Genomic DNA, 20,750 nt, shown 5'->3' with positions numbered 1-20,750 from the left:
CCCAGTTTTTGATGGCCTCTACCTTACCGGGATCGACATGGATACCATTCTCGTTGATCACATGTCCTAAAAAGTGAACCTCGCGAAGCCAAAATTCACATTTCGAGACTTTAGCATACAGTTATTCCTTCTTCAGTAGTTCCAGAATTATCCTTAAGTGCTCTTCGTGGTCAGTCTCGTTCTTGGAGTAGACAAGAATATCATCGATGAAAACAATCACGAACTTGTCGAGGTACGCCTTGCATACTCGATTCATGAGATCCATAAATACGGCTGGCGCGTTGGTTAGGCCAAAAGGCATAACCGAGAACTCGTAGTGACCATACCGTGTTCTGAAAGCCGTCTTTGAAATATCTTCTTCGCGCACTCTCAACTGGTGGTAACCGGATCGTAGATCGATCTTCGAGTAGTAACTCGATCCCTGAAGCTGGTCGAATAAATCATCAATTCGGGGTAAAGGATAACGGTTCTTGACCGTCACCTTGTTCAATTCCCGGTAGTCGATGCACATTCGGAAAGTCCCGTCTTTCTTTCGAACAAACAAGACAGGGGCTCCCCATGGCGATGAGCTAGGTCGGATAAAACCTTTATCCAACAAATCTTGCAACTGGGTGGACAACTCCTGAAGTTCCGCCGGTGCGAGCCGATACGGGGCTCGTGCTATGGGTGTTGCACCGGGTGTCAACTCGATTTGGAATTCGACTTGACGAATAGGAGGGAGTCCGGGCAAATCCTCCGGGAAAATTTCCGGAAAGTCTCGCACAACCGGTATGTCTTCAATTCGTTTCTCCTCCGCGGGTTTCTCAACAATCTGCGCCAAAATTGCCGGATGACCCTTTCGTAGATACTTCTGTGCTTTCATAAGGGTGATGATGCTGTTGGTCATGCCGCTTCTCTCGCCTCGGACCGAAATGATCTCGCCGGAAGGGGTGGTAATATGGACTATTTTATCATGGCATATAATCTCCGCTCGGTTCTCGGATAACCAGTCCATGCCGACAACGACATCGAAACTACTAAGCGTAAAAGGAATAAGGTCGATGTCAAAAACATGACCTGACAGTTTCAACTTACATCCCGCAAGTATATGAGTTGTTACTACAGTTTTACCATTAGCTAATTCAACAGGAAACTTAGCGTCTAACGGGGTTGGAGTAAGGTCTAAAAGTTGGCTAAAGGCTTTCGACACAAAACTCCTATCAGCTCCAGTGTCAAACAAAATAGAAGCAAAATAATCGTTTACAGGGAACTTACCGGACACCACATGCGGATCATTGCGGGCTTGACCCGATCCAATCACAAACGCTCTTCCTTTGCCATTTCCTCCACCGTTACTGCCACTTCCATTGCCCCCATTGTTGTCATTATGTTTCAGCTTGGGGCAATCCTTCCGGAAATGACCTTCCTGTCCACATTCAAAACATCCCTTAGTCGTCATCGGTTGCTTAGGAGCACCCTTTGCCGCAAGGTCTCCTCTACATTCTTTCGCTTGGTGACCTATCTTTCCGCATCTTTGACACTTGACACGGTCACACTGGCCAACATGATGATAGTTGCACCTGTTGCACTTTGGATACTTCCCAGCATATCCGCTCGAAACCTGCCCGCTACCGTTGTTGTTGGAGTTGTTGTTGTTGTGATTCTGAGTGTTAAAGCTCCGGGTGAACTCGGGTTTACGGTAGTGTTGTTGCGGTGGGAGGTTCGAGGATGAAGATCTGGTGTTGTCGAACTTTCTCTTCCCGCTGTTCGGGTTGCTGTTGTTGTTACTGTTGCTGACGTGGTCATTACTCGGGTTGTCACGGGCTTTAACAGTCAAACCCCTCGGTGGTAACGCACCCTGGGTCACAGCCTGATCCGTCAGTTTGTGAGCCAAACGGATCGCTTGTTGGATCGTGGCTGGTCTGGAAGACGTCACCATACCCTGAATCTGTGGTGCTAACCCATCAATGTACATCTCTATTCTCTTGCTCGGCGGATCCACCATCCGCGGACACATCACAGCCAACTCGTGCGAACGAGTAGTGTAGGCTTCAATCTCCGAACCTACCATCTTTAGTGACCAAAATTCTGATTCTAACTTCGAAATTTCTTCCCTCGGACAGTACTCCTCTCGCATCATGCTTTTGAACTCCTCCCAGTTCATCGCGTTAGCCAGTTCCAATCCAAGGATCTGGACGTTCGAATTCCACCAAGTGAGGGCGGAATCCTCAAGTGTCCCAGCAGCGAATTTGACCCTACTGGCAGGGGGACAGTTACACATCTCAAAGGCCGACTCGGCCTTCTCAGCCCAACGCAGGAAGCCTATAGCTCCCTCAGTGCCCTTAAACGTACTGGGCTTGCAGTCACGGTAGTTCTTGAAGGTACACGTTCCATTCGGACCTCCTGTTTGATTCTGAACGTGTGCGGCTAAAGCGGCCGCGACATGGTCATTCAGCAGAGTTTGGAGTTCAGCTGCAGTCATGCTGATGTTACCCACGTCCTCGTCCAGCGTTTCTTCCAGCCATTTCCTAGAATCACAGTATAAAGATGTTAAACATGAATTTTTCTTTCATATACAACACACCATACATGTAATGAAAAGATAAGTAAGAAAGAAATAAGAGACAACATCACATCACAACCACACATTAGTCTAAATAAAAATTCATGATTAAAACCATTGTATCCGCCACAAAGTATTTCCAATCAATCCTCAATTCATAGAAAAATAATAGTTAGGATGGAGACAACCCCTCCATCTAAGCATCATCATTACTAGATGTCGTCATCTGAGGACACCTCTGAGTGTGCCTCCTCCTCAGCCGGTTCTTCCTCCGGTTCTTCTTCGGGATCTTCCTCGGGATCTTCTTCAGGCTCCTCTTCGGGATCTTCTTCAGGTTCTACTTCAGGCTCTGCCCCAGGCTCGGCCTCAGGCTCTGCCTCAGGGTCGGCTGCGTTCTGAGCAATCTGCATTTGTAGGATATCGCAACGCTCTAACGCTATTTCGGTTCGGGTCCTTGCTTCTTGGAGTTACTCTTTCAAGTCTATCATTTCGGCTTGCATCTTCATCATAACCTTCGTTTGTTGATCACTAGCCCCTTGCATATCCTTCATTGCCGCCGCCATGCGGGCAACCTCCTCCTTATTCTCGGTTTCATCTTTTAACAATCTGGAAACGTTCTCTCTCGTGTAGCGCATGTAACCCACATCACGCTCCAAACATGAAACAACGGCTGCGAGAACTCTCTCTACAGGTTCGGTTATGGGTGGTAGGGTGTTGGGATAAGCAGGGTGGTTCGGGTGTGGCAACGGGGGAACTTGTTCACGGTAGACCATACGTCTGATCATGTTAGGGTACCAATCCCAGCTAACGTTGTTTTCGTAAAGGCTTCCGGATAGGCGGTACCTCTTCGGTGCGGGAGCTGCGAGTTCCGGGACTACGCGGGGTGGCGAGGCGGTAGGTAACTGAGGTTCCTTCCCGTGAGCATGCGCCATCGAATCGGATGATGATGAGGGTGGCGTCGACATTCCTACAGGTAAGCCGTGTATGCGCGCGCGTATGAGCGAAAGAGGTAAGAGATAAGATTACAAGACTACACAAACCTATGCAGTGCGTATTATTATAACTAATGGGTCGTCGCGGTTATAGTCTAGTATGCATGCAGTTTCTAGTTCGCTATAACCAATGGCTCTGATACCAATCTGTCACACCCTCAAAATCCACTAACGGAGTTTTACCGTCAGAGGGTGTGAACTGGCAGGATCGGAATCATTAGTTATAACCAAACCAAAGAAAACGTTTAAATGAAAAATAAGTGCGGAAGCGTAAAACCTTAATTCAAAAGTTGCGTCACGCAGGACGACTTAAAACCAAATGTAAATGTTAAAATTAAGTTTGCAGAGTAAGATGTTTAACAATTAATGCATGCTCCTAAACCGCGCGCCCGCCTCGGCTACCTGAGAATAACATACTAAAAGGGGTCAACACGAGGTTGGTGAGTTCACAAGTTATATAAGATAAATCGTTTAGCGTTTGAGTTCAGCGTTTTCGTTAAGTGTTTTGCGTAACCACGTTACGGCGTTTAAAAGTTTTGCGTAACCACGTTACGGCGTTTAAATGTTTTGCGTAACCACGTTACGGCGTTTAAGTGTGTAACCACGTTACAGCGTTTAAGTGTTACCAGACAATGTTATGTCAAATTATATATCGATAGGTAGCTAATCTATACAACAAGTATTACTAAGTGGTTCGAGACCGAAGCTGACTGTTTATCAAGTGCCCGTCACCAGGTCAACCCAGACCATGGTAAGTGTTAGCCAAAATTACACCCACTCAACCTCCAGTTGAGCTTAGCGTCGGGTGGGGTTTGTCAAACCCAGTAGTACTACTCAACAGTGACTCGCTATTCCAAATATTAACCGGTTCGATGCGTGGGACTTCAAGGGTTACGTGCCGCTTAGCCTCTACAAGTGATATATATAATTTATAACAAAATCTTAAATATGTGTTTATCTCAAAAATGCGTTTATCGGAGTTTGTTATCTCCCCCAAGTGAAAAACGTTTGAAAACAGTTCAAAGAGCGGGGTAAGTGAACTCACTGTTTGCGAAGAATATTCCAAATTAGATCACCGAGTGATGCGCGTCGTAGAAAACTCTCTAGCGTTCTAAAATAACAAAGAGATTTTCTAAGTATCGGAACGTTTAACGAGTCTCTAGACTCGGCACATAATACCTATGCACGTATCATGTTTCGTGTTTCGTTTGTGAACCGTGTGTGATTTAAACAAGTACAATTGTGATACGATACACGAGTGAGCAATTACTTTCGTGTCATGTATTAATAACATACTTACAAGCAATTATTCCCGTAAGGGCATTCTGGTCAACAAACAAAGACTAACTAACCATTATTCCCCATAAGGGCAATTTGGTCAATTCATGGCAATCAAACTAGCAACTATTCCCCGCAAGGGTATTTTGGTCAAAATACAACAATTATATAAAAACTATCATATTTCATGCATTCCTACACAACTCAGCAGCTAGTTTCATTGTGACAGAATTTCTACTTGAAAGATTGTACTATTTCACCGATCATATCATCTCAATTAATTCACCAAAAATCACCACTGAAACATACATGTCTTAGGTTTCCAGAACATATTTTATATTATTTTTATTCCATATAGATTTCTCATAATGATCAAAACACTACAGTAAACTCATATCAGTCAGATTCATGCACAACAGAATGTTATTTGCAATTCCCGGTAAACGAAAAATCCAATAAATGCAAGACCACTTGGGTTTGGTTCCTAACTCAGTGAGTCAACTTCCAGAAGTGGAACCAACCCAATTGGCCTCGTAGTTCATGAGATATAGAATTTACAATATAACCTAACAGCAGGTCTAACAGCTCAGCTTTGCATCACGTTTTTGTAAAATCATAAAAGTATACTTCCACTTATCCAAAAATTACGAATTTATACTTTATAGAAACTAGACTCAACCTAGTTTACTGCAGTACCCACAATCTCAATCAATTTTCACGTTTACACTTCGTTACAGTCAGTTAAACATCGTATATATATTCTGTCCAGAATCTGTTCACATCAAAACTCAACATCATAACAATCTATGAACTATCATGCATCCATATAACCCTCTAGACACCATAACTACTATCCATGCATATAAATCACACCATACATACAAGATTAGGGTTTGTGTTTTAATTCAAATCAAGAACAACAATCAATCATGTATCAATATCAATCTAGTTATCACTTTATCATCAAATCAATTCAAGAATCACATGAACAATATAACACCTAGAATCGGCCAGCTAGGGTTTGTTATTAACCCAACAAACATCAAATTCAATCAACAAGGATGTGAAGGATGATCAAATATACCTTCCTAGCACTTAGTTCCTGGATCAAAGACTTGAATTGATGGTGTATGTGGGTGTTCTTGTGGACGGCAGCCGTGGAGAAGGGAGGTGAGAGAGAGCCGATCGGAACTTGTAGGTTAGGGTTAGGATAATAATAATAGTTAGGGTTAAGTTAATAATATATTTATAGATATACAAGTTACATTCTAATCCCTCTACTTTCCAAGTGTTGTTTTTCTAGAACATTCTATCATACTTGCACAATAAGTTAACATGACCATAATATTATCACATAGCACATAATCCTAACACATAGTAATCACATAGTTCGTGTTTTGACGTTTGTCGTTTATTTATCAACTCGTTTGCGTTTCGGTGCAAATCCCGAAAGACTACTACACATGTAGTAAATGTTAAGCGTCATTTAAACCCTAGTTTAAATGTAATGAAGTATGCGTTATAGATTCAACGATCTTTAAAGTTTGAATTAACGGAGTTGAGTTAACGAGGTTAACCTGGAATTGACGATTGTCACATAAGCTTTGCATGTGCATGGTTGAATTTTTCTTTGTCGGTTAATGCACTTCGACAGAAATCTCCTAGCCAATACCTCACATTTCTATATGGTGCCATAAATCCTCGAGTGTGTGCATACGCAGCATCACATAGATAATATTTATCTAAAAAACACAATTCAATCTTCGAAGTATATAATATAGATAATAAAGTTAAAATCATAAATATATACCCGGGGAGGAAATGGAAATGGTGCATTTGTATTTGTTAAAGATTCGGACAATATTCTAGAATCATGTGCTACTCCTTCCCATCCGGCCATGAAAAACGTAAATATCATGTTGAAGTCACAAATGGCCAAAACATTTTGTTAACAATCGGCTTTTCCTCTTCCTCTATATAAATGTTGTTTCTCAATAGGGACAATAGCATGTATCAAAGTTCCATCAAGTGCACCAATTGCTCCCTACGTAGAATTTAATAGTTAATAATACGTGGAAAGAAATCACCAAAGTAATTATATAATGTACCTTAAAAGCTTGTCGTAATCTCTTATGATGACCCGGAAAATTTCGACTAGGATTAAAAGATGTTGGTACTATAACCTCTTTAGCAAACTCCATCATTCTTGACAATACTTCATGAAAATACTTATGAATTGTTTGTTTCGAGTGTTGAAATCTACGCTTAACAACTGAAAAACGTTGATTGTGACCAAGCATCATCAAAATCATAGCCATTTTTTTTCAAGGGATACATGTCTACTATCTTTTAACCAACCTTTTTGTCTAAAATGCGTGCAAATTCGAACAAATGAATCACGCGACATGCGTAAGAGTTCAATGCATTGTGTATCATTCCCTTGCAACAACTCTAAAGTGAAATGGTGTCCGGACATAACCGAAGTGTTATCTCTTTTTCTTTTAAGACGTCTCGGCCAAAAGTATCGAAGAAACAAGAACATCACAATGAGGAGCAACAACTTTTGATTATAATCCATGAGAAACCTGTCAATAACAAGCAAAAAAAGCTCAAAAACTACCCTATTTGTTGCCAAAAAACTTTTGTCGAAAATAGCCAAATATAAAACACATAATAGTTTAAATTACATAATTGTTTAGAACACAAAACACATAATGGTCCGATGCCAATGTCATCTAAATACAGCCAAAAAACAAAACACATAATGGTTCAAATTACACAAGACACACAAAACACATAATGGTTCAAATTACACAAAACACATATTCATATCCCTCCCTACTTGAACATCCCGAATGTCATCCCTGTAATCTTAATCCACTCTTTCAACACCTCAGGGTTCGATGGCAATGTCATCCAAGCTTGTCTCATTTGTGTTGACTGACCAAAAATATTAAATGTTGCCAAAAACAAGGGATCTATAGGATCTAACCCAACTAGTTTTAACTTCTCATAACATTCATCAACCGATGGTCCTTCCATGGTTTTCGCCATATACTTAAGTGCATCATGCATATCACTAGCCAAGTCATCTAGGGTAATAGAGGTTTTAGCCATTTTCTTGGGCCTAACTTCTGAATCATTAGAGGGTTTAGCCTTATTATTGGGTCGAACACTAGGTCCCTCATTACTGGTCGGATCTTCATCATAACTTTGTTCATGAGAGTCCCCGTCATCATCTTCTAAATGAACACTAGTAGCTTCTATCTGAAGTGTTTGGACGTGTGTAGATGCCCATTGATTACTACCATTTGCGCTAAGGCCTTCAAACACAGCTATGAAAAGGTCATGATGAGGCAATGGTCGCGTTTTCAATGGCATCGCCCTTGCGTGACCCTGCGCCAAATTAATAGGAACTAAAATAAATACTTTTCTATTCTCATTATTCTTATTAATACATGACAAGGTATTGAAGTTCTTAAAAACACACACCTTCTTAAGATCTTCCCATTCTTGAGGCGTTAAAGTGAACATGTTTGCTTGTGGATTGTAGAGATTTCCAGTCTTGTTTCTCAAATAACATCATCCTATATATTTTGCTTTCAAAGTATCAAAAGCATTTCTAAGCTGCTTTTTAGACAAATCCATGCCAAACTCTTTCTTAAGTTTCTTTCCTAGCCTATCCCAAGACTCTCTACGCAAGCTTTGTCCATTTCCACCTACTTTCCTTATTTCTTCAAGACATGTATCTAACATGCATCTGATAGCCTCATCCGTCCATTGTTGTCGACCATCATTATTTTCCATCTAGAATGAAATCACAAATAATGATTCTTTAATGCTAAAAATAATAACCTAGTTTATAGAACTAGTGCTCGTAAATAAAAGAATAATAAAACTTACAATTAATAAACGTATAGAACTATGTCGTTTAAATACCATGAATTCATCAATTAATAAAACTTACAATTAACAAGCTATTGTAAGGATATCAAATAAATGACATACCCTAACTAATCCATCAATTACCAAAAACGCAGCCATGGAAATAGAGGCGACGATGCGGGTATGCAAGAATGATTATACTATTACCAAAAAACGCAGCCAAGGTATGGAAAACATATATAATAACAGACATGTTATAAAGACAAAGTGCATCTCAAATTGAGATTCAAATCTTGAAAAAAGCGAAAGCTAGGAAGTGAGATTACTATTCCAAAACAATTATCTCCCCAGCTAATAATTTAAAATTTAAAAAAAAAGAAAAAAACAACAAATCCCTAAAAATACCAAAATCCAACACAGCCCAAATGTTCCTGGCACCACCACCATTAATTACCATTAACGCAGCCATGGAAAACGCAACCAAGGTATGCAAAAATTAGGGTTTACCTTGGAAATAGAGGCGGCGATGCGGGTGTCTGGTGACTGAGCAGAGATCAGGTGGAGTGCGGTGGTGTCCGGCGACGTGGTGCGGCAGGCCGGCGACGTGTGCGGCTGTGGGTGCGGTTAGAGTTTGAGCTTCGTATTATGTCCAGAGAGTGGATAGGAGAATATGTTTTTTGTGAAGACGTGTGAAGACAAATGAAAATAAATTATTTCTTAAGACAATAGAAGGAGTTTTAAGATCTTATTTTTTTTTAAACAAACCATCTTCAAAGACTTATGTCTGCGCGCCCCCAGACATAAGCCTATTGAAGACATTTGAAGCAAAAACAAACACAATCTAAAATTACTATTGAGATGAAGATATAAAAGATCTTATATGAATACTGAATAAGATGATAAATAAATATATTTAATGCATGGAAACCCGATTAGTAAATACGAATCATACGATATGATGGAATATTACGATTTTTATAAGAGTGAGATTACCAAGACCCGGTTTGCGTAAATATCTTTGACATGCATAGAATAATAGTATAGTATAGAATAAAATAAGAATATGATTCCGTATATTAGTAATTAAAATGGGGTGAGAAAACCGATGAGATTTCTGGCCACAGGCACCGCCAACGTGATCCCCATTCTTAAATGCATCCTCTCTCTCTCTCTCTTTCCCTAATTCCAATCCTCCTGCTATTTTTATATTAAATCACCCGTTTCAATTCAATTTCAGCTTTATATATATCAAACCCTCTTCTTCACCAATTTCCCTTCATCCCATCCGATCCTCTTTCCGGTGGCATCACTCCACTTCTACCAGGTCAGTATATTTACATCTAATTATTTCCCTTTTTTTTTACAATTTTTGTTTTAGGTTTAACAAATTCTCAGTCGAATTTGTTGATAATCTCTAAAACAGATCGGATCTATTTTTTTTTTATTTTGTATGTTCCTAATGAATTTGATTATACATGAAAAAAAATCAGAATTTGCAGAATTTTGTTGTATTTTCTTGTGATTCACGTCAGATCTGTGTAGTTTGTAACGTTTGATTTTGTCCGTTGATTATTTCCGAAACCTAACTAATTTGTTTTAAAATTTTGGGATTAGTTGAACTAGTTTGACCAGATCTCGATTTCTATTTCAGATCTGGTAAAAACAAATTGTTCAGATCTTGCGATTTGATTCCGACAATTGTTTTGTTTACAGGCTGTTTTTGATCAGTGAAAAGAAAATGAATCACTGTGGAATTCACCAGAAGAACACCTTTGCATCATCCCAGGAAGAGATGAGGAGATCTTTTGATAACTGTGAGCCCGTGATCTGTCCGAAACCGAGGCGATTGAGTCTCTTTAACGCTGCGGTTAACGAGCCTGTTCCGGTTCGACCTTTGCGATGGCAGATGTGGTAAGTTTTGTTTCCAATTACTTCAAATTTTTGTTTAGGTTTCAAGTTAATTTAATTTAACTTGAATTGTTTTGTTTGTTTTTAATTACAGCCATTCGTCTGAAGGTCAGGAATCGAAAGCCGCCTCCGAGCTTCTGGACATCATCTTTGCAAAGGAAGGTGTTTATGAAAACTGTACACAGATGGCCTCGTCGCCCCCGTTTTTCAGTGGGTCACCGCCAAGTAGAGTTTCTAACCCGTTAACCCAAGACGCCCGTTTTGGGGACAAAAACATATCCCCTATCTCACCGCGTTCTATGATTCCCAATCCTGCCTCAACCGGTCTGCAATCGTCTCCATCCGGATGCAACCGAGCCAGTTTTGGCAACAAACCGGCGGTCAGGATTGAAGGGTTTGATTGTCTTGATAGGGACAACAGGAGCAATTGCAGCATTGCAACCCTGGCCTAAATCAAACCCTAGATTTATCAAGTACATAACAAAATCATTCTAGCAAAACTTCAACAATCAGTAATGAGTTAATTCTAGCTTTACAATGAGGAATTTTGAAGAGGTTATACAGAAAGATATACCCAAGCAAGCATGTAGTGGGTTGAGTCTAGTGTTACTTAGTCTTTTAATGGTGGTCTGAATGTGAATATTAAGAGGGGTAGACGTGCACAAATCGGGTTCAACTGGAAAACCCGAACCGGTTCGAAACCGGTTTTTTCACACCGGGTTGTAAAATGGAACCGGTTCCAATCAAGAACCGGTTCGGTTCCCGACCCGAACCGATGCCCAGATATGCTAACTTTTAAGAACCGGGTAGGGTATGAACCGGAACCGGTTTTTACGTAAAAACCGGTTCCACCGGTTTTCTTTGAAATTTAAATATTATAGCCGTTAGGAACCGGTTCCAACGGCTATATAGCCGTTTTTGACCGTTGGAACCGGTTTTTTAACTACAAATAGGTTATTTTCTTACTATAAATAGCAAGGTTTGTTTGTGTACTTGTTAAACCAATTCCAAAACTATAAAACACACTCCAAACCACAATTAACCTTAAACCGACAACAAATGGAATTTTTGTTACAATCATAAACTGTCTCTTATTATTATAATTTCTCGTTTATAATTAAATATACCTTTACAACTAGGAATTTTTGTCGACGCATCCCAAGGAGCTCGACCTTTTTCACCTTAACTTTTATCATCATCTCGCCACTGATTAGTCCACTCGATAAGGTGAGTAACCACAACCCCCTTTTTACCGTTTTACATTTTTGGGGGCGTTATGAGTTCAGAAGTTAAATAGATTTATAATTTTCTATACAATTCCACTATTTGCGTAGATATGCAATTGCTCAATTAGTTGATACGTGCGAATGTGATTGTGTGTTTATTTTTGAGTTATGGTTGTTAGTATCTCATCCTCATCCTCAACCTCAATTAGTATGATCATACGTCGCCAAAGTAACTCGACCCGTTTGGGACGAGGGGAAATGGCCTTTTATATCGGAACTAAAATATATACAAAATAACCGACCATCAGTCGCATCCCGGCTTGTTCCGCCGTAGGTTGGGGTGTGACACTAACACGTCATCAAAGACGTGTTTGTAAGGAACATCTCTCTATTAACGAGACATTTTGGAAGTTTCCGATTATTTTATTATGACTACATTGTACATTTATTTTTATACTTTTAGTTTTTTAATTTAAATTTAATATTATTATTATTATTAAGGAAAATTGTAAATTATTAATTTTACCTTTTGTATATTGGCTGATAATAATCTCAGCTTTAAAACCTTTAAAATATTTTTGTCTCAATGGATCTTCGTTAAAAAACACTTAACATAATTACGTTTTTTTTCGAGTTTCAAATCGATGTTCAGGGCTTTTGATCAGAACAAAAATACGTGTCGACTGATGTAAAATTTATCCCGAAACACCAGGGGTGGGTGTGAGGTGATCAGATAAAAGGGCGTAGACTGGGCCGGTGTCGTTATTGGTCCAGTAGGAGAAAGAGACCGGCTTATTTTTATCTTGGTCCACTTCATGACACAATTGTAAAATGTCTTTTTCCTATAACGACTCCTTTTTAAAAATACTAACATTCCCAATTGCGAATGGTTTTTAGGAGGCCACGTCCACCATAATAAAATAGTAGTAGTGGTGGTGGTAGTAATTTTTATAAAAATAATAGTAGTAGCAATAATAAAATAAATAATAGTAATCACATCTATTATTTATTTTATTATTACTTTAAATGTTATCATTATTTACTGAATTTTAATAATCTACACTATGAGCAACTGACTAGTAATAATTTATACTTACAGCTTCATCATGACATTTCTAATTTTTATCTTTGTTGCTAGCGTAATCTTAATAGCATAAATGCAAAATCACCAATAATCTACACTCGTTTGGCACTTGATCTCTACTCGATTTTTTCTGTGCGTTTCTCTATTTATTTATAATTATATTATGAATGGAACCGAGTGGAAATAAGTTCAAAACAGTAGTTATTATATCATTGGGATTGCTTTTGACAAAAAAAATGAATATTATGAGTATTATTGATCAAACTATCATTAGCTGATGGATCATAGCTTTAACATAAAATCTAATTTATCTATCGTTAATTGCGCATACTGTTCTCATGATAAGATGAATTTTCACTTATCGTGTCTATCTTCAAAAAACTACTCTTTTTATCCTTGTTATTTGAAAGGAAAATTAGAATTTAATAATTCAAACTATTCACTATTGACTAATATTAACTATAGTAACAATTTAATTAATTGCTTTCCTAGCTTATAGTTTTTATACAAATAACAATCTCAATACAACAGATCATTAACTCCATTCCATTTATTTTGTATTATGTTGTGTATGACATGGCAACGGTTTGCTTTTTTTAATGATGTGGCATCCGAAATATGTTACTTTTATTAAAATAACTAGTTATTTACCAAACGCGGCGCCGACCCAGGTCGATGTTATATGTTTATGTAATAGTCGCGTTATGACAGTGAGTCCATGCGAATTCGGTTAATATCAATTAAGTTCGTTACAATATAAGTAACGTTGGTAAAACCTAAGAAATAAGTTCTTCAAAGTAACTTATAAACAAATAAAATATCTAAAACCACATTTATTCAGTCGGTAAAACCCGGACGCTAGTAAAGCCCAAGCTTTGTTTGTTCCGGACGTTGGGGCTGTGAGTCGGTAAAACCCGGACGCTGGTAAAACACGAGCATTGCGGAGGTGAGTCGACATGAATTCGGTTGATTCAAGTTACATTCATCACGGTACCGGAACTAAAACAAAAATGTTGGTAAACCCAGTCATTGGTAAAACCCGAGCTTTGTCTTCCCGAGAGTTGTGGCGGTGAGTTGGTAAAACCCGAGCATTGTTGGTGTCAGACGTTAAGGTAGTGAGTCGGTAAAACCCGCATTTTGATAAAAACCTGAGTTTGTGATCTTGGCGTTGTGGCGGTGAGTTGATGCGAATTCGTCTGGTTTCAATTACGTTCATTACGGTACCGAAACTAAAAAAAAGTATCGATAAAATTTGGTCATTGGTAAAACCCGAGCTTTGTCGTCTTGGTGCTGCGACGATGAGTTGGTAAAACCCGAGCGTTACCCGAATGATGAGACGGCGCGAATAACCGTTTAATTATCGCATAAAACAAAATAACAACAGTAAAAAACAATATAAATTATGTGGCCCAATTAGAGGCTGTCAAGTAGACTAATCGTGGTCCAACGACATCAGAATTCTTCTTTGTTACAATAATAATAATAATAATAATAATAATAATAATATATTATTATTATTATTAAGAGGCAAATATGTAAATATTATAAAGACATTTTCCCCCTTAAATTGATTAATACATAGTGTTAGTGTGCAGATAAGAGTTTTTTAAATAAGGATAAAAAAAAAACTACCTCCACTACTATATGGTAATATGGGGATCCTGGGATAATAACCTACCCACTCCCGTCCATAACCAAACCAAAAGAAAGAACATGACACTACATGTAAATGAAAATTGACCTAAGGCTTGCCTAGACTTTTAACATTACTTACAAATACGTAAACCTAAATAAATAAGACATGCACCTCACTTCGGTCCCAAGGGAAGGCGCGTATCACAGTGATACTCCTCATTTTACACCTTTATCTGATGTTTTAAAAACCGGTATTTTATCGTACCGGATTCAGTTCAAAAATGGTATAACCGGTTGAACCGGAATGTACCGGGAAGTTCGGGTTGAATAATTTAACTTGTAATTCCATATAAATACAATCTCAACTCAAAAATAACCCAAAAGTGCATTAATAAACATCACACTTAAACCAAATATCACACATGAACAATGGTCGAGTCAAATAGAAAACTTGTATTTTGTATACAAAATTAGTCAATTACAAAAAAATGTTAAATAAACCAACATTGAATTTGCATGATACAAAGTTAGTTGATTAACGAATCGTCTTTTATCGTGTTTACTCGTTTCAGTTTTATCCCATGTTAAAAGTCCCTTTTAAAAAATACGGGCCGTAAAAAATATCAAAAATCTCTCGGATTGAAAACCGGTTTGCCAGTTTAAACAAGTATTTAAAAAAAACCGGCGGTACGATATTCTAGCAAACCAGTCAAATATACCAGGCTCTAATATTTGTTGCCTTACAAAAATCCGGTATAACCAGTTAGACGTGCACAATTCGGGTTCACCTTGAAAACCCGAACCGGTTCGGAACCGGTTTTTTTCACCCCGGGTACAAAATGACACCGGTTCCAGTCAGGAACCGGTTCGGTTCCCGACCCGAACCGATGCCCGGAAATGCAAACTTTTAGGAACCGGGTAGGGTGGAACCGGAACCGGTTTTTACGTAAAAACCGGTTCCACCGGTTTTTTTTGAAATTTAAACATTATAGCCGTTAGGAACGGCTATATAGCCGTTTTTGACCGTTGGAACCGGTTTTTTAACTATAAATAGGTTATCTTCTTTCTATAAATAGCAAGGTTTGTTTGTGTACTTGTTAAACCACTCCCAAAACTATAAAACACACTCCAAACCACAATTAACCTTAAACCGACAACAAATGGCAACCAATGATGACGTTGTTATGGTGATCGAAACAACAAGATGCCCCGATGTTTGGGTTCATTACGATTTGTGTCTCATGACCGACTCACATGAGTTGGCACGTTGCAAATATTGCTCGAAGTTTCTTAAAGCAGCGTCCAACTCGACATTACGAAAACATACGAATAAGTATTGTCGAGAGAAAAGAAGATTGGAAGCTAAAAAAACGGAAGTGGGAGAGTCGTCCGGCTCTACAACCCAAAAATAAGTATTCCCGGATTAAAACGACGGACTTTGTTTTTTATGTTTTAGTTGTCATGTTTAGTATCGTTTATGTTTTAATAATGTTTGTAATAGTTATTTTTTAGATGAATAAAATGTTCGTCGTTATTAAAAAAGTAACAATCAATTAATCATGAGTAACAAAAGTAATTATAAAAAAACAAATCAAAACTAAATATTAGTTGAACAAGTTACAAATAATTTTACCAAAACAAATAATTAAAACTCTTCTTCGTCTTCATTCTCGTCTTCACCCTCGTCTTCGTTATCGGAAGAAACCCCGTCCTCCGCCTCCTCATCATGAATATGACGCTCTATTGGTATTTCGTCTTCAAAGTTCGCCTTGTGTTGTACACGATCCACCGCATCCAAATGGTCCTTTAGGCAAATGCAAACCTCTAGAGACTTGGGAGTTAGTTTTGTTCTTCGCATAGATAACACCCTCCCACTAAGAGAAAAAACCGATTCGGAAGCAACCGTTGAGGCTTGTACGGCAAGCAAATCACGAGCCATGGCGGATAGAATGGGAAATTCGTTTTGTTTACCTTTCCACCAAGCCAACAAATCAATATTGCGAATTTCGTCGACCGTTGTGCCCTCAACATAGTTTGCTCCACTATATCGACCAAGTTCGCTACTTGGTGTGTTTCCTCTTTGCCTCTTAGATGCCGATTCACGAATCCCATTCATCAAGTTTATAAGTGGGTCATTGCACGGCCTACTAGTTGTTTTTTTCACAAAAGACGATCTCGTGCTTGGACCATACATTTGAAAATAATGGTCATAAAGGTCTTGAAGGTTTTTGTTGAACTTGTCATTCGCTTCCGTCGACAACTTCGGGTCAATCTCGTGCATACCTAAGTTGTCGAATATTTCCTCAATCGTTGTTTCAACCCCATTAACATTCCAATAGGGGTTTAATGCGGCGGGCACAAGTAAAGACGGGCGGTATGTTTTCAAAATATTTTATGAACTTTTCTTTCATTACCGCAACAATATTTTCGAAGAGTTTGTTCTTTTCCGCAAAGCTTTTAAAAACACAAGACATATAGTACAATTCTTGCAAAACCCAACAACTAGTAGGGTAATAGACTCCCTATAATTTTGTTGTTGACTTTTTGAACACGTTAAGATACTCCAACAAATAAACGACTTGGACCCAAACACTTTCCGGAAACATATCGGCCTCGCGTTCTTCAACAAGATTGTTATGAAAAGCTTGTAAAGTTTGGCGTTGGGCAAAAGCACACTTTAACATATGACAAGTTGAGTTCCAACAGGTTGGAACGTCCCAATTCGGCCCCAAATACTTTCTTTCAACCGACTTGCAATAGTTCTTATATTCAAGATGTCTTCTTTTACCACTTTTGAAGACATCTTGTAACATAAGTCTAAAGTATTTTAAATCATCACAAATATTTTCATTGTCAAGACCTATTTGAACAACCAAGTTGATGATATGTGCAACACATCGGACATGAAAAAAATCCCCGAAACAAGGTGGTGAATATTTAATGATAAATTTTTCAGCCGCCTTAGTATTGTTTGAAGCGTTGTCAAACGAAATCGAAAATATTTTATTTCTCAAGTTGTAAGTCGTTATAACTTCATCAAGTAATTCAAACAATTTTTCGGCGGTATGTGGGAACGGGAAGTTTTCAAAAGCGATGGTGCGTTTCATCAATTGCCATGTCATCGGATCAACCCAATGAGCGGTGACACATATGTATGATTCGGGCAACCCGTGTGGTGCCGACCAAACATCGGTAGTTAAACTAACCATGGCTTCTAAAGAATGAAAAGACTCGATTAACTCTTTTTTAGCACACTCCTACAACCTGATACAATGACGTCTTAAGGTAGCACGACTTACATGTGTGTATCTCGGTTGTAGAGTTTCGCGAATCAACGACGTCAACTCCGGGTCATCAAAGTGGTTAAACGACAAACCTCGTTGAATAACGAACTTTGCCATTCTATCTTGAACTTGAGTCGTGTTGTAACGAAATAGTGTACCATCTTTACCCAAGTCAATTTGATCGGTCGTGCCAATCCCTTTCAACGCCTTGCAATATGGCTTCTCGATGTGCTTTCTCAAAGTAGAGTTGGAATCGTGCTTTAATATTGAACCACATAGTTTGCAACGAGCCTTTTGATAACCTTCGTCATCCACAATCAAATCCCAATTCTTCCATATGTCTTGGTTGCGGTTATGGTTGACTACCGTAACAACCCTTGGGTCCTCCGTAACAGGAACGGGGGCAACAAAAGCACTATTCTTAGCCTTATTGTTAGTTTTTTTGATGGGTGCCATAATAATATTTAGTTGGATGGTCGGGTAAAGGAACGGGTTTGCTAAAGGAGTAGTATTTTAGTTTGTTTTTGAGTTTAGTGGTGAAACAAGTGGTGGAAACAAGTTATATATAGGTTTGGGCATCAAAAACCGGTTCCAACGGCTATATTACCGTTGGAACCGGTTCCAACGGATCTATTGTCTCAAAAACCGGTTCCAACGGCTATATTACCGTTGGAACCGGTTCCAACGGCTAATTGGTGTCTAAAAAACCGGTTCTAACGGCTATATTACCGTTGGAACCGGTTCCAACGGCTAGTTTGACTTTTGTTTGACCCTTTAAAAAAAACCCGTCGGAACCGGTTTTTCCAGGTACGAACCGAACCGGTTCCAATTAAGAACCGGGTAGGAACCGGGTTGGAACTGATACTGACATACAAATAGGAGAACCGGGTACGATTTTCGGGTACAAAAATACCCAAACCGGGTATTGTACCAACCGGGTTGGAACTGGAACCGGTTCCGGTTCGGTTCCACCAGTTAGGTTCCGGAACCGGTTTTTTTGTGCACGTCTAAAGAGGGGTTTTTATGGTTTTTTGAGTCATTTTGTAAGTAAGGTTAAGAGTGTTGCGACTTTATGAAGGGAAATGTGTATAAAGTGTAGGGTCGCAAATGGAGTTGGGTCTTTTTTTAGTGGTATGTAAATAAGTATCGTTAGAGGAGTATATATATATATATGTATATATATGTTCAATCTTGTTTTTTGTTTATATCTATGTGAATGGTGGTATCTTTGTGTATGAGATGATGGTTGTTATGGAACTTGGTTAATAAATCAATTGAACAAACATTACTGGTTGAACCAAACCATGAACACCTAGTGATTGTGTATCATCTAAACCATGCGACCAGCCCATGAACACCTAGTGATTGTGTATCATTTAAACCATGTAACCAAACCCATAAATGATGGTGTATCAGTTTTGAGTTTGTTTATGGAAAAGTCGATGAGGAGGTGCGGGGTTTGATCAGTTGTGGATGTAGTTACAAATGAATGCGCTATGTCAGATATTGTTTCTCTGATCTCTTTAGTTTTAGGTTTCACCAATTGAAGAAAGAAAATCCGAAGTAGATTTTACATGGTAAAACTTTTAAAAGCAAAGTTAAATTGAGTGTCGTTTTCTAAGATGACATGCTTTGTTGGTCAGTTGCAAACACATATTTATAGTAAGTTATAAGTGTAATTATAGACGTAAGATTATTATGTATACGTGTAAGTTTAAGAGTTTGCTAATGTTAAAACTCTTCCAAGTCTTCGGAAGAAAACAAATAGCAAATCTTAATTCTTAGATAGTGAAAGATCACATCAACATTATTCGCAATCACGTCACTCTCTTGAGGGTAATCATCAACAATGTTCATCACACATTACATATTTTGTATATACTAAATTGACTATAATTTTCTAACATGACATGATTTGTCTATCGGTTGGTAACTAATATTTATCTTAAATCTCTAACGATGTGACGATGGACATTAAGTTATCATGTACACTTGTAATTAAAAGAATTTGATAATGTTAAAACTCTTCGGAGCCTTTTCGATTAGAAAAATAAAAAAGAATATCTTACTCAACATTGTTAAACAATCATGTCACCCTCTTGGGAGTAATCATTCATCACATATTAGATATCCGGTATGTATGAGATTTAAAAACATCCCATATGCTATTTTACAAAGAAAAGAGGATCATCGAGTAGGGAGTACGGACCCCACGTTCGATGTTAGAGAAATTGGGCTGCATTTCATCTTAAATGGATGAATAAGCTTATTATGCATTATATAAACACCAAGCAAATTAAATAAACAGTAATATAGTTACGGGTTTAGATCAAATACAAATAACTTTTATCGGGAGAAATATACAAATAACTAGAGTAATTATGTTAATTAGAGTAATTATTATTACTCTATAACTTTTGAACTAGAGTAATTAATATTACAACTATTTTATTTTTATAACATTATTACTCTAGTTTAAGACGGTAATTACTTTAGTTATTTGTATGTTTAGCAGGTTAATTTTATTTGTACAGTATCCACCCTTATGGTTAGGGTTGTCATTTTTAACCACAACTTGAAACCCCACCTGAATAACCATTGACCCAAACTTGAAAGTATTCGTACTCATGAAACTCGAACCTCATGAACCCGAGTATAACCCGGACTAATACGAGCAAGTACCGAGTACGTTTTTAACGGGTTTCGAGTGAACCCGAATAACCCGTTTGACTTAGTATGTTATTCAATTATCGTATCTCCTGCCTTAGCCTATTCAATGAATATCGCTACGTATCAAATTCCTTGTTTAAGTCGCCTATTTTGTTCCGATTCCGGCCCATCTATCGATTACTATTCCAACATTCTAATTTAATTCCAGAGATTAGATATGACTATTTATTTAATCAATAGATCGGG

At 38.3% G+C, this 20,750-nt stretch overlaps 1 protein-coding gene across 1 annotated transcript; it reads left to right on the top strand.

Annotated features, from left to right (window-relative positions):
* The first annotated feature begins 10,431 nt into the window (after nucleotides 1–10,431).
* LOC143588948 (uncharacterized) lies at nucleotides 10,432–11,250 on the top strand. The gene is made up of 2 exons (XM_077069831.1): nucleotides 10,432–10,608; nucleotides 10,700–11,250. The coding sequence occupies exons 1-2, from the start codon at nucleotides 10,436–10,438 to the stop codon at nucleotides 11,055–11,057; spliced, it is 531 nt and encodes a 176-aa protein (XP_076925946.1). The 5' UTR covers nucleotides 10,432–10,435; the 3' UTR covers nucleotides 11,058–11,250.
* Nucleotides 11,251–20,750: the final 9,500 nt, after the last annotated feature.

The sequence above is a fragment of the Bidens hawaiensis genome, unplaced genomic scaffold, assembly GCF_021521415.1.
Source record: "Bidens hawaiensis isolate Kalapana, Puna unplaced genomic scaffold, B.hawaiensis_p1.1 tig00036939_1, whole genome shotgun sequence".
NCBI lineage: Eukaryota > Viridiplantae > Streptophyta > Magnoliopsida > Asterales > Asteraceae > Bidens > Bidens hawaiensis.
The sequence above is the reverse complement of the archived record's forward strand: the minus strand, read 5'-3'. Positions and strand labels throughout refer to the sequence as shown.

Coding starts and splice junctions, on each gene's coding strand:
- LOC143588948 (XM_077069831.1), top strand. CDS start 10,436: ATGAATCACTGTGGAATTCACCAGAAGAACACCTTTGCATCATCCCAG. Junction 10,609..10,699: donor CCTTTGCGATGGCAGATGTG/GTAAGTTTTGTT, acceptor TTTTAATTACAG/CCATTCGTCTGAAGGTCAGG.